A 15156-nucleotide genomic window follows, 5' to 3' on the forward strand; every position below is an offset into this window, starting at 1 on the left:
ATATATGTGAAAGCTGCATTAATGTGCTTTTGTTTATCACATCACTCCAACAAAGCTCTTCTATTTCAGAGAGGAGGTTCTTTATTTTCCACAGTGCATACATAGCATAGTTCTATCTTTTGTTTCTCTTTAAATCTAAATTATTTATTTTGGCAGATAATATTTACATGGCATTTATTTTCAGAGCTTTGTTTTTCTTTTTCTTTTTTGGCTGTGATGCTTTCCTTTTTTGAAATGACTTTTTTTTTGTTCTATTAGGAGGCTTCTCCAGAAAGGAGAAAGAACAAATAATTTATAAAAATGAAAATATACTGCTCAAAAAAATAAAGGGAACACTTAAACAACAGAATATAACTCCAAGTAAATCAAACTTCTGTGAAATCAAACTGTCCACTTAGGAAGCAACACCGATTGACAATCGATTTCACATGCTGTTGTGCACATTCAACTTTGTACAGAGCAAAGTATTCAATGAGAATATTTCATTCATTCAGATCTAGGATGTGTTCTTTGAGTGTTCCCTTTATTTTTTTGAGCAGTGTATATATAGGGAAAGTATACTGGTGGATACAAACCAAGAGATGCTTATTGTACACATGGGGGAATTGTGCCCATATATGTTTGTCTGTCTTGTTTATGTATGTGTTATATATATATGTATAATAATAAAAAAAATTAACCTACCCAGGTTTCATGCTCTTTCATTGAAGGATGCCAATGAAAATTTTTAAAAAATTAAAAAAGAAAGGCTTCTCTAGTTCTTAACCAATGCAACAATGCTGATTATTAGGGCTGTACAGTGCACGTACAATTTGAAGTCCAAAAAGGCACTCAGCGAGACAAATATAACATCTATCGACAACTATTTCAACAAAAATCATCTTTTCTGAGCTTTCAGGGGAGTTGAAGAGAACAGCCAATAGATTCATGTCTCTACATGTTCTAAAACATTTTTTTAAAAATCTTGTATCAGGTTTCTTGACCTTACCAGCTACTGGCAGATGAATTTTTCTAGTATTTCCGTGCCATGTTATTTCATTGTTTCAAGAATACAAATTAATGCTTTTGTCTATTATCACATGGATATTCCTATTGGGGTGACTTAATTCTAGAGTTTTACTGACAGGGAGCCAAGAGGCTGGAAAGCTACAGTGATTTTCAGGATGAACAGGTTGCTGATATGTTCTAGTTTTGACAGCTACCATGGTGTGCATGTTTCATAGATTTTTTCCCCCCAGTTCCTTATAATTACGGCAGGCTCCTACACCACAGTATAATTTCTCGTGGACACCATTATTTGCACTGACACATTAGAAGTTTAAATAATGATGGCTTTTGTGAGCTATATGCACTTGCAAATCCATTCTCCCAGCAATGTACTACACTGCAGTAGTGTACTGCCCTGGAGTTTTTAACTCGAATATGTAATTGTAGAGAATGGCTGATTTCATACTGAGCAAATTGTAGCTCAATGGTATACTACATGCTTTCCCCGCAGAAGACTCTTAATTCAATTGCTGAATATATTGAATTAAAAGGATCAGGATTAGAAAGATCAGGACAAAGCATTTTCCAGTCAATGCTTCAAGTTATTCAAGAAGGCACCACAGTAGCAAAAGCTAACCTATACTAAAAGAGAAACAAATTCCACTCAAGTGCTGTAAAACAATCTCACACAGCTCTTATCCAGCTGCTATTTGTATGAGAGCTAAGGATAAGTTTTAACTGAAAACTTTTGTTATTATAGATAATTCCTTGCCCTGGTGATCAGCAAATATAGTCTCAAGCACATAACACAAGCAACCAACTGGTTTTCCAAATAGTTCCAATTGGTTTAGTTGGTAGGTGTAGTTTGTTTGATGGCTACAAAGAAGAGTTTGAACAGGTAGAGCTGGTTTTCAATATTTGCTAAGACAATTCCTTACAGCAGCCTTGAGCAAATGAACCAGTTGAGATGAAAACAGGACAAACATTAATGCATCATTGGTGTATGATGAAAACTTATCTTTGTATGTTTTATAAAAAGAGATGCAAAACAATAGCAGCAAACAAATTAGTCTGCACCTTAAAATGGAAATTCCATTCATGTATACACACACACCATTTTAAAAAATATTATCAAAGTTTTTAATCTCATCCCAATATATACATCTTTAAAACTTATTTGAATTTCCAAAGTGAAAAGTAGTCTGCCATATATCACAGCAAAAACGTATCTGTCTATTTTTGGTTCCAGAATTTGGCTTGGGACTGGGACCAAGACACAATACTTAGCTTGTTAGCAGCTCATGAAACTAATTGTCTTGTCTTCTAGAGCAGTGTTTTTCAACCAGTGTGCCGTGGCACACTAGTGTGCCGCGAGACATGGTCAGGTGTGCCGCAAAGCTCAGCAAGAGAGAGAAAGAGAGAGAAAGAAAGAAAGCAAGAGAGAGAGAGAAAGAGGGAAGGAGGGAGAGAGAAAGAGAGCAAAAAAGAGAGGAAGGAAGGGAGAAAGAAAGAGGGATGGAGAGAGAGAGGAAGGAAGGGAGAGAAAGAGGGAGAGAAATAGAGCGAAAGGGAGGAAGAGAGAGAATTTTTTTGTCCAAACTTTTTTTAGCCCCCCACATTCCTCCCCCCCGCTCAATGTGTCCCATGATTTTGTATATGTAAAAAATGTGCCATAGCTCAAAAAAGTTTTAAAATCACTGTTCTAGAGAAACCAATAAAACAAAGTTCATCTTCCTACCATTCTTTTGAGTCCTTTCTGTAAACACAAGCACAGCATTTACCCTTAATAATAAGCAAGGTTATATATAGCAGTTATTCACTTTGCAGCCAGCAGTTCCTTTGAAGGAAAATGAAGGAACAAAATTTAATTCCATAGAGAAAAGGTGACAAGTTACTTCATGTTCTTCAACATCAAGTTCTTCAGGAGTCTCTAGAAGCTCGTTTCATAATTCTGTCTGTCTCTTGGAAGAATGAAGATTCTATCAATACGAGTCCTTCAGTAATTTGTCACAATGAATGGCGTTTAGTTCCTTCCCAAAGCACCAGTCTCTTTGTGGTGAGCAGCTGGGCCACTGCGCTTAAAAGCATCAGGAAAATAGTGAAGGACATCACAATGACATAATGGCTAATACTGCAAAGAAGAGAAAATGATGTGTTAGAAAGAAGCAGATTACAAATCAAGTAATCTAAGGGAACAAGGTTTGCACACATGTACACATACGGGGACCCACGCACACATACATACAATCTTAGGCAGGTACATTCAAAGAAACAGTTTGCTGGTTCTAACTGGACATTTGCAGAAAGAATGCCAGTCATAAGATTGATTTATTTTTGGGCAATAGATCCTAATGCATCAAAGGCTCCCACAATTATGGTTGCCCGAGTTACTGGAACACAGAATTGCAAATGTCCTACATGCATAGTTTATTTTTTATTCATTTTGTTTGTTTGTTGCTTGCAGTTCAAAAGACGCACTAGGTTGCCCCATCATTTCCTAAGTGGCCCATGGAGATTTTGATGCCAATTACCTTACTTGGAAGCTTCAATAACAAATGAGAAAATGTTAGATAAAACTTATTTTTTTTAAAAAAATCCATTATTTAATCCGGGCCATTGTTGTGCCGAGCCCTTCACTAAGAGCCCCCCTAATGAGTTAGGAATGTAAATTCAAACACACACGTCTCGTAAAAAAATCTGTCTTGTGTCTAGAACAATAATAAAGCAGTCTTTAAAAAAATAACTAATAATTTGAACATTTTACAGACTTTTATAGTTATTATGTCAGACTTTCTACTAAATCTGCACTTCTATTCTACTAGTTTTTCTCATCATTCCTATCACCCATTACCTCCCATGTTGACTGTATGACTGTAACTTGTTGCTTATATCCTAAGATTTTTATTAATATTGCTTCTTCATTGCTTATTTGACCCCTATGACAATCATTAAGTGTTGTACCACATGATTCTTGGCAAATGCATATTTTATTTTATGTACGCTGAGAGCATATGCACCAAGACAAATTCCTTGTGTGTCCAATCACACTTGGCCAATAAAATTCTATTCTATTCTATTCTTTGCATCCAGTTCAACAGAAAATAAAAATCTGTGTCTCTCTCCCAGCAATTTGCCTCCTTGCAGCTAGTTTCACTTTCAGTTTAGCATGTGGCCCAGCCTCAAATCAGCTGAGAGTTGGGAAGCAGATAATGAGTTGCTTGGCTTAACAGGCTCTGTTGTGTTTGCTGCAAGGAGATAAATTTCTGGGAGGCAGAGGCCAAAGGGTGGGGCTGGCTGGGTGGGCTACATTCTGTGTATAAGACGCACCCAAGTTTTCACCCTTTTGGGGGAGGTAAAAAGGTGTGTCTTATACTCCAATAATATGTTATTAGTTTTGTAATCCAACTGACTTTTTTCTTCATTTCTAACTAGCAAAGTAGTTTCACAGATAGCAAAACTGTTATTGAATTTGTTCTCATTTTAATGTAGAACTTTGTGGAAAATTATGAGTTCTGCATTCTATATTAATATCTTTTTTTCCTTCCCCAAAAGCTGTACGCAAGTGAGGAATAAGACTCCACACTTAAGTTTTTGTGTTTAAAAAATACAGAGATTATTTGATGACTATTCCAATTTGTGTTTTAATCTTCCTAAGCCCAGATAAAATTTTAATTACTCTGAATAATTAAAGGTATTCATGACTGCATATTTTGTTTGTTCAGAGTCAGAAGTTCAACTTATATTTAACTACTAGAGAATCTACTCAGTCAGTGAGAGATACCGATTATAGGATATGGTTAAATGTCAAACAAACAATTGAAACGCCATAATCAGTAAACAATAGTAATTCACAATTCTTTGAACTGATTGACATTTTGATTTTAAATGTGTCCAGAATCAACGTAATACCCATTTACTAAATTTCAAATGTAACTATTCTCTCCTTTCTTCCTGGATTCACCTTTCAGCTTCCATTAAATTATTCTCATTTTTTCTGCAATTTCTTTGACTCAGCTCCATATTCTTACCAAAATCAAGTCTAAACTGATTTCAAGAGCTAAATCAAATGCATATTGTCCCCCATTACCTGTAACACCCACCATTACGTGTGCCATTTTTTATACACTAATAATCTTGGGATAGAGACAATTGTTTTAATGATATTTAGTTAAGCATCAGAAGATGCTTCTAAATAAATGTCTGAAATGAGGAAAGCATATTTATTTGCATAGTGCAGAACTTGCTGTGCTGAACATAAACTGCCATGAAGAACTTAATTCTAAAAGTTATATATTACTGAAGTACGGTAGTTAGGAAGGCAGGAAGTTTAGTATAAAATCTGTTGTACATACTCCTGGTCAGTTGGAGGATGATGAAGATATTGAGGACTCTGACTCAGATAGTGTTTATGAATTAGTGGGGGGGGGGGTTACAGGTAATAGAACAGGTGGGAGGCCAGCCACAGGATGGGGCTATGAGTTCAGGATCTAGCGAGGGAGAATCAGACGCTCACTGGGTTAACCTTAAATTCAGAAGGGCCCAAAAACGTAGAGAACAGAGGTCTGGAAGAAGATATTAAGGAGAGGAATGGGTTAAATACTGTAGTGATGTATTTGGCACGTCAGGGGGTCAGTGGGGAAGAAGGGTGGAGTTTCAACATTGCCTATGAGAAAAATTGATGTTTTTTCTTGCCGCTATCAAGTAAGCAAAAGTATTTTGTGTTGATTAACAGTCAGGGCTGCTGTTTTTAGAGATCATGCACTTAGGAAAATAAATCTTGCTAAGTGGAGAAGGAGAAGGAATTCAATTCAATTCAATTCAATTTATTAGATTTGTATGCTGCCTCTCTTCGAAGACTCGGGGCGTAATGTGAGGAATGCGGTCAAGGGAGATAACGGACCAACAGATAAGTACGTGTATGAAATGTGTTTGAATTCCAGAAGAGCAAAGAAATAAATGGAGTTTCTTTATTCATGATATAATGCATTTAATAAGAGTTACAGTGATCCCTCGAGTTTCGCGATCTCGATGTTCGCTAAACGCTATATCGCGAGTTTTCAACCCGGAAGTAAACAACACCATCTGCGCATGCGTGGCCTTTTTTTTCTATGGCCACGCATGCGTAGATGGTGGAGTTTCCCCACCGGGCTGAGCGGCTTCCCCTGGGTCTTCCCCCTCTTGCCCCGGTAAGTGGCGCGAGCAAAGGCGTGGGCGCGCGCGCGGGGCCCGCTTCCCAGCTGGGAAGCAACAACACTAACCGGGTGGGTGGGGGAAGCCCCGGCGGCGCGCGCGCGAGGCCCGCTTCCCAGCTGGGAAGCAACAATACCAACCGGGTGGGTGGGGGAAGCCCCTGCGGCGCGCGCGCGAGGCCCGCTTCCCAGCTGGGAAGCAACAACACTAACCGGGTGGGTGGGGGAAGCCCCGGCGGCGCGCGCGCGAGGCCCGCTTCCCAGCTGGGAAGCAACAATACCAACCGGGTGGGTGGGGGAAGCCCCTGCGGCGCGCGCGCGAGGCCCGCTTCCCAGCTGGGAAGCAACAACACCAACCGGGTGGGTGGGGGAAGCCCCGGCGGCGCGCGCGCGAGGCCCGCTTCCCAGCTGGGAAGCAACAACACTAACCGGGTGGGTGGGGGAAGCCCCGGCGGCGCGCGCGCGGATAAGCGGCAGCAGCGAGGCGGCGGGGAAACCCCAATCTTCGGCTCCTCGCTGCTGCGGTGGAAGTAAAAACACCATCTGCGCATGCGCACATGGTGTTTTTACTTCCGCACCGCTACTTCGCGAAAAATCGATCATCGCGAGGGGTCCTGGAACGGAACCCTCGCGATGATCGAGGGACCACTGTATTTGTAATTGCTAAATTTCTACCAGAAACCAGAACAAAATCCTATCAGAGTCAACAATTTAGAAAGAGGATAGACAGATAGACAGACAAATACAGACAGTTATATAGATATATGGTTAAAATGAGTGGATATATTTGTTTCTTGTCTCAACAAATGAAACACATATACACATACACATAACACACTCAACACATACCTATTTTACACAGCAGGTGGCCAATAAAGATGATCCATAGGAACAAGAGTATTTAATGTCTTATTTGAACGTGACTGCATTCCTTCTCATTTTTCCCAATGGAGAATTCGAGGCAGCAATTTGTCGTAGGCTTTAGGCAGAAGTTTATCACAACTCTGCTACCAGAAATCCGTGACCAAGCATAGCATGGATTAGAAGCAACAGCTATGCGCTTGTGTTTAATTTATTTTCTACATAAGCTAGGATTCCTTGCCTGATGGCCTAAGGACTGCAGTGGATAATCATCAGATTGAACATTCAAGCAATGAAGCATAATAATTTCAGGCAAGGCAACTGTATTTAGAAAATGCAATATGGTTCGGGTTGGATGTGCATGTGTGTGCATTTTTAAACAATAAACATTGAGCCAGGGTATATATCATGCTAAGCCAGGCTAATGTTTTACAAGGAGTGGCACCTGCTCACAATCATTGGCTCCATTCCCTGGGCTATGCAACTGGCAACCAGATGTCACTATTTAGCTAGAGCATAGCATATACAGTGTTCCCTCGATTTTCGCGGGTTCGAAATTCGCGGAAAGTCTATACCACGGTTTTTCAAAAATATAAATTAAAAAATACTTTGCGGGTTTTTTCCCTATACCACGTTTTTTCCCACCCGATGACGTCATATGTCATCGCCAAACTTTTGTCTGCCTTTAATAAATATTTTTTTTAAATAAACTTTAATAAATAAACATGGTGAGTAATAATCTGAATGGCTGCTAAGGGAATGGAAAATTGCAATTTAGGGGTTTGTGATACTGTTCATAGCCAAAAATAGTATATTTACTTCCGCATCTCTACTTTGCGGAAATTCAACTTTCGCGGGCGGTCTCGGAACGCATCCCCCGCAAAAAGCGAGGGAACACTGTATTCCAAATGCGGGTTAGAGGCTGATCACAATTACCTAGAGAACATAATCATAAATATATCTTGGCTACATTCTCTGGTTAGTACTGACTGGATATAAAGTGCATCCTGCATCCAGAGAACACTCTTAAGTGTAGAAACTTGTTTGAATATCAAATTATGTAAAGAAAATGGAAAACTAGGGGGACTACTCTAAGCTTAATGTGATGTTGAAGCATTTCTTGAACAAATTTTACAGAAACAGAGGGTAATCAGTATAGAGGCGACATGCACGGTTTCACTCTTACCTATAGACATCAATTGTATTATCAGTCTAGAAGACTTTTCACTAGCCACATGATTGATGGTAGCTGTCTTTTCCCGTTAGAAGTCATTTAATGTGTTGAAACCTATTTCTGTTGCTTTGCCTTTAAGCCGCAATAAAAATCCTGGACCTCAGATCAAATGAGACCATTTGGAAGGATACGGAATCATGTTCCAGAGAAGAGCTGAAACTTGATTGTGTATATGAGCAGAGAGGCATGTGTTCTGCCGCTGAGCTAGCATCGCCTAGCAGAGTCTGAACAAGGCATTCTCATCATGCCAATCAAAGCTTTCAAAGAGAGCTGTTAATCAGGATGAAGACACAGCATGATTCGGAAACTGTTCAAATTTAGTCATGATTAGAGAAGGAACATCAGTGGGGGGGAGGGGGGATAAGCTGTGATGTGAAGAGGTTGGTCGATGCATCAGGAAGTAACTTCTTTTAAAAGTTTTAAATGCCTCCTGTGCTGATTCTTCCCTTTCTTTCCTGATCGTGAAAAGGCAGGTATCAAAAGCAAACCTAGAGGCACTTCTTTTTAAACAAAGAGGTTAAATTGTATGCCGCCAAGACTATGCGGTCCATATGTAGCTAAAAGTTAAGTAGTGGGTCAAAACAATGTTGGGCCTCTTGATCCATGAGGAGAGTAAATACCAATTCATTTTATAGCACTCTATAAAGAAAACTGGGGAACTATGTTAGCCTCAGTCCTGAGTCAAAGGAAGAATGGGAATTATCTGTTCAGAGGATAATCAGAACTGCAGAAAATTACTGCCAACTTGCCTTCCATTGAGGACCTGTATACTGCATGAGTCAAAGAGAGAGCCATGAAAATATTTACTGACCCCTTGCATCCTGGACATAAATTGTTTCAACTCCTAAAGTCAAATCGATGCTATAGAGTCCCGTCCCCCCCGAACACCAACACTCTGCTAAACAAATAATTCCCTCACCACTGTCAAACTATTCACTAAGGCTGCATTATTATTACTATTAGTCTTTTCATCGCTCCTATCACCCATTTCCTTCCACTTACAACTGTATGACTATAACTTGTTGCTTGTATCCTTATGATTTATATTAATATTGATTGTTTCCTGATTGCTTATTTGTACCCTATGACAATCATTAAGTGTTGTACCTCATGATTCTTGACAAATGTATATTTTCTTTTATGTACACTGAGAGCATAGGCACCAATGACATATTCCTTGGTTGTCCAATCACACTTGTAAAGAATTCTATTCTACTCCACTCCACTCCATTCCATTCTATAAGATTCCCATTAAAAAGGTACTTTGTCAGGTATGATTTTAACCAAGGGTTTCCAACCTTGGCAACTTTAAATCTTGAGGACTCCGTCTCCCAGAATTCCCCAAACAATATGGCTGGCTGGAGAATTCTGGGAATTGAAGTCCACAAATCTTAAAGTTGCCAAGGTTGGATATCACTGATTTAAACTCTTGTTGAACCATGAGTTTTGTGTATTGTTAGAAAATATCCAGTGATTTGTTTAAAAATGTATCTGCCAACTTCAAACCGAACCTGGTTTATTTTTTTCTTCAGGAAAAAAACAACCAAGCTAGCTTAAGGTGGAGGTGGTGAGGAAAATGTTGACAGACAACTTCCTCATTGGTTTATCCCCAGAAAAATTAGTTTGCCTTCTGAAAACACAACTGTTTGCTGATTGGCAGGCCAACCATTGCAGCTGTTTTGAGAACAAGAAAATGTTCACCTGGGCGCAGAGGAACTACTTGGTGAAAATTACCAGGATATGCTTCTCAAATTCCAAATATGCTCATCAACAATTCACAGAGGCCGGTTTCCTCAAGGAAGTCATAGGTACTTGGCATAGAGTGCCAGAAAAATTTAGCAAAATGGCATAAAAACATTTCAAAAGTATGAAACTTAGACAAACTTAGATTTAATTTAGAGACGAAGACTGAAAGGACATAGATACTGCACTTATGTAAAACTTAAAGTAAGATGAACATTTATATTGGTATAGCACTGAAACCAAAGTAACTCTTGTGTTGGATTTGTATCATGAAACATCAATTAATGAACCAAATTCTACTTGGCAATGTGAACTAATATTCTACTTGCAGGTCAAACTGTGATTACTTATTCACCCAAGTGATTTACTACTTGATTCTGAAATGATTAAAGGAATAACAAAAATATGGTAACTTTTAAGATTGCTAAAAAGTACTGGGGGCAGAAATCATCTGTAGTTTGTTTTATGCATTCTTCCCTTGTCTATTGAGAATGCTTCTTACTTCATCATTGAGCATGGAAGCTTACCTACTGAATTATATTAACTATGCAAAAATGCTGAATTTAAAAAATGTACTATAAACAGAATGCAACTGAAATAATTCCTAAGGATTTTTTATCATCAAATGGCAATCTTCAAATATATACAGCAGGGGTAGGGAACGTTGGCTCTTCTATGACTTGTGGACTTTAACTCCCAGGATTCCTGAGCCAATCATTTTAGTTCAGAGAATTCTGGGAGTTGAAGTCCACAAGTCATAGAAGAGCCAACGTTCCCTACCCCTGATATACAGAGTTATTAGCAACCGGTAGTACATGCCGGCAGCTTTATTTGGAAGATGAGTTTTCATGGAGAAATAGCATAGCAATTTTAGAACAATAACAACAAAAAGTTTGCTGAACAACAACAAATGCTTCATGGTAGGATTTGATATCCTATATGACAGGCACAGATTATGTTTATAATATTGAATATGCACATTCTTTATCTTGATTAAGTGTAAATTTAAAAAATCTACAGATTAGCAGAAATGGCACATGTAGATACTGTATATGAATATGAGGAGACAAGGAATACTGTAGATGCATCAACAAATTTAAAAAAATAGATCTACATTGAAAGGCAGTTTCTAAATTCAGAAAAATCATTTAGCAAAACCCTCCCAGAAGTATATCTTTTCAGGATAGCAGGAGATTGTACATCTGAACACTTCTCCATACACAACCTGTATGACACACTGCTAAAGTAGCAAAACAAAACTTGAAAATAGATAGGAAGAAGAGTAAATTAGCCAATGCACTAGTTTTTCAGAGACATAGGTTGTTTTACAAGGGAAAGTGAACCGGTCGCAACCCACCACTGGTTGATATCATAAGCTTCTCTAGGCTTTTCTTTGCCTTATTGTATGCAAATAAAATCAGGGTTACTTTGAATTTATTATGCTTTTCTCTTTTGTAGAAATACATATGTTTTTGCAAGTTGCTTGGCTCACTTATTATTTCCCCCTATTGTCAGTGTTGGAAATCATATCTCACAATTTGACAATTGCTGCCCAAGCAACATACAATTACTCACACACAAAAGAAAGGAAAAAAATTAAACAGGGATAAGAAATTAGGAAGTCATGAATCCATTTTTTTCGACCAGAACAAGCAATGTTTTGCAGAACCATTTTTTACGCAACATTCTTGGTCAAACTGTTGGACTGGTAAACCACACATATTTGTAACATTAGGGTGGAAGAAGAAGTTGCGGGAGGAGCTAACTAATGATCTGTACCTTGTTCCAATGTCTAGCCAGCTTCCATAATCTTTAACCAGAAAGAAGAAGTGCTAGAAAAAAATAAAAACAACTATATTCAGTACAAGTACATTGCCCAATAAAAATGACAAAATTGAAATGTACACTTGAAGCAGATTGTTCAGAACTTATAAACCCATCTGTAAAAATAGGAAGACCAGTCTCTAAAAGTTGATAAAAACAAGTAAATAAAAACAAGTATATAGTGTAGGCCAGGTAAAAAGTCATTAAGAAAGTCATTGAGTAACAATTTGGTGTAGTGGTTAAAGACTACTTCTAGTTCTGCCTTAGGCACAAAACCAGAAAGGTGATTTTATGCCAGTCATTCTCTCTTAGCCCTAGGAAAAAGGCAAGGGTGAGTATTACTGAAATCTTGCCACCACCACCCAAAAAAAAAAACCCTGCAGGATCAATCCAGGCAATTGCTACAAGTCAAGAGTGATTTTAACAACACACAGTCCCGTCCCCAAAAGGAAGCTGAATAAATTACTGTAAATTTTCTATTTGGTTATGAACTCCTTGTCCCAGATAGATATTTCTACAAACAGACAGGTGCTGTCAAGAGCAACCAACCTGCATTTTCTTTATCATGTTTGATAAAAATGACCCAAAGGGTAATCATGCCTGGCTTTTCCTTTCTAGTTTTCTGGCTACTGCTTGCAGAGATGGGATGATTCTTACTGGAACAATCATGCTTCTCTCAACATCTGCTTCAGCCTTCTAAATGGTCTTTGGCTAGTCGTTTCTCTTTCAGCTTTAATTCCCTATAGCTGCATTAATGATCAACCTAAATGATACCATTACTGAAAAGCAGGCATGCTGAAGAAGCCATAGAGATAGTGATTACAGTTTATTGTCTAAAAATTAGTGTAATTTCCCCCATCTCATGAATATGGCAAAGCAATCTCCTCTTCACCGTCAGCAGTTGTACTAGTGTAGAAGAGAAAGCAACGGGGATAAAAAGAATTCTATTAATTTATTTGGCCAGATGGACAAAAGTTCTGATTCAGTTTAAGACAGTGGGTCTATCTATACTGCTACAGAGTTATCACGTGTTTATCCACTTTAAAATGCTGACAAGTAAAACTTAGAAGATGGAATTTGTGAGGATTCTACAGATTAGGTAGGAACATTTAGTCAACCATAGTTGATCCCCAACATAAAGTAAGGTCAGAACAGATTAATATTTGGGTGGGATAACACCAAGAAATCTCAGGTCTGTACAATATATTGACAATTTGAAAAGAGGGCGGGAGATAGAAAAGGGGGGAAGAGAGAGATGGAGAAAAAAGAAAGAAATAGCAAGACCCTTCTATATTGCTGCCAAAAAAACTATACAAATGTAACCGCCAAGAGTTAAGCTCAACTCAAGAAGTTTTCACCTTTATTTTGGACTCAATAATAGCCAGCCTGGGATTTGCAAATATTTCCTCTTATTTATGAGATTTCCTGGACCAGTTCAATCAAAACAATTTAGTTATGATGTGATAGAACAAAAGCTGATGTGACATATTTAACTAATTCCACTGGGAGGAATAAGGGAACATAGATTTGAAAGCATAAACCTCTTCCATTATTGTTCCAAAGACATATCCGTTCTAGCCAAGTTGTGATATGTACGTATACTGCAGACATTGTTTATATTTTAGGATGAGCATAGTTTTTACTTTTTAAAATGCTATGTTTATTATAATTGTTTAATCTATTTGATGGATCCTGATCCACCCACCCCAATCGCCCACTATGTACAAAGATAGGCTTATTCAACCCATTCTGTGTGGTATTTCTCATTACACTTTGCTTGATAATTTGCTATTTCCTTTGAAAAATTAACGGAGACTCTTTTTTGTTCTGAAAGCAGGGAAGAAAATATTTTAAAAATTAAAGCAGGTATGCATTTTCTTTTACTCAGACTTTAAAATTCTGTATGAACTAGATGAAAACTTAGTAGTAGCTAACGTAATGGCCCCATAAAAGAATTGAAGTTTAGACTTACAACTTTTTTGATCATTCATTAAATTATTTCAAAGAATTATAGCATAGACAGAGAGGGCCTTTCTGCAATTTATGCAGGGTTTCAAAGTCAACTCACTGACCTAATTCAAGGAACTTTGAAGTCTGAGGCTAATTCAGATATCCCTTGATTGAATTAGCAAAGCTCTCTGGGTTTTGATCTTATTTGTACAAAATGTCCAATAGTAGCTTACCAAAGCCATAATGTCTGAAATCACAAGAACAATGAGAAAAAGCCTGAGGGGGGAAAAATAAACAGTGTGTCAGAAAAGGACAATAATTCACAGTTCAATAAAGCTTCGAAGAGCACAAGATGTGTTCTGAGGTACAATGTAGTTCTCTTTTGATGTATTTTCCAAGGAACACCAAACAGATACCCGATTCTTCTCTTCCTCTTGGTCCATTTAATTGCCTTGACAGCCATGGGTCCCTAGTCTTAATTCAGAATTATAGCCAGTTTACTACATTTATGCAATATTATCTACTCATACTTACACACTAGAAATCGGCTTAAAGCAGTTTCTCACAATGAGGTTTCTTTGACAAACCCCACACAAGTTTTGGACAACAATGACACTCTGCTGCACTTTCACATATCTCTGTCTGTCAAATGTAAAACTGTACAGCTTGCAAACACAAATGCTATTTATTTATTTATTTTTGTCAAGTATGTATTGATAGTATACAAAGTTATAACAATGTTTATATACATGATATTGGTACTAATAATAGAGAAACATTAGGACAGGGACAGTAGGCATGTACTTATGCACGCCCCTTAACTGACCTCTTAGGAATCGGGCGAGGTCAACAGTGGATAGTGTAAGGGTATAGTTTTTGGTTTTTGGTGATGATACTACAGAGTCAGGAAATGAGTTCCATGCATTAACTACTCGGTTGCTAAAGCCGTATTTCCTACAGTTGAGTTTGGAGCAGTTTACTTTGAGTTTATATCTATTGTGTGCCCATGTATTGTTGTGGTTGAAGCTGAAGTAGTTGTTGACTACTGTTGAAGGACGTTGTAGCAGATGATTTTATAGGCAATGCTTAGGTTATGTTTAAGGCGACTTGGTTCAAAGTTTTCTAAGCCTAAGATTTCGAGTCTGGTTGTGTAGGGTATTCTGTTGCGTGTGAAGGAGTGGAGGGCTCTTCTCGTGAAGTATTTCTGGATGTTTCCTAATGTATTTATATCCAAAATGCAGGTTTCATTCATTCACTTAACAACTGAGGTAAGAAAAGTCGTAAAATGGGGCAAAACTGACAACAACAGAAATTTGGGGCTCAATTGTGGTCAAGGACTATGTGCATTGTCATTGGTTCTGCACCAGA

The 15156-nt window shown here is 38.1% G+C and overlaps 1 protein-coding gene across 2 annotated transcripts in view; it reads right to left on the reverse strand.

The window, feature by feature from the left end:
* Positions 1–1234: 1234 nt before the first annotated feature.
* The window catches only part of PIGN (phosphatidylinositol glycan anchor biosynthesis class N), a 70705-nt gene continuing 56783 nt past the window's right edge, over positions 1235–15156 (reverse strand). The window contains exons 27-29 of one of the 2 annotated variants that reach the window (XM_070747131.1): positions 14022–14064; positions 11794–11846; positions 1235–3118 (exon numbers count right to left, since the gene is read on the reverse strand). In XM_070747131.1, coding sequence (XP_070603232.1) covers positions 2995–3118; positions 11794–11846; positions 14022–14064 — 220 coding nt within the window. In that variant the 3' untranslated portion in view covers positions 1235–2994. The remainder of the gene's footprint in view (positions 3119–11793; positions 11847–14021; positions 14065–15156) is intronic. The other variant, XM_070747132.1, reaches the window with a different exon arrangement.

Source organism: Erythrolamprus reginae, chromosome 3 (genome assembly GCF_031021105.1).
Source record: "Erythrolamprus reginae isolate rEryReg1 chromosome 3, rEryReg1.hap1, whole genome shotgun sequence".
Classification (NCBI taxonomy): Eukaryota; Metazoa; Chordata; class Lepidosauria; order Squamata; family Dipsadidae; genus Erythrolamprus; species Erythrolamprus reginae.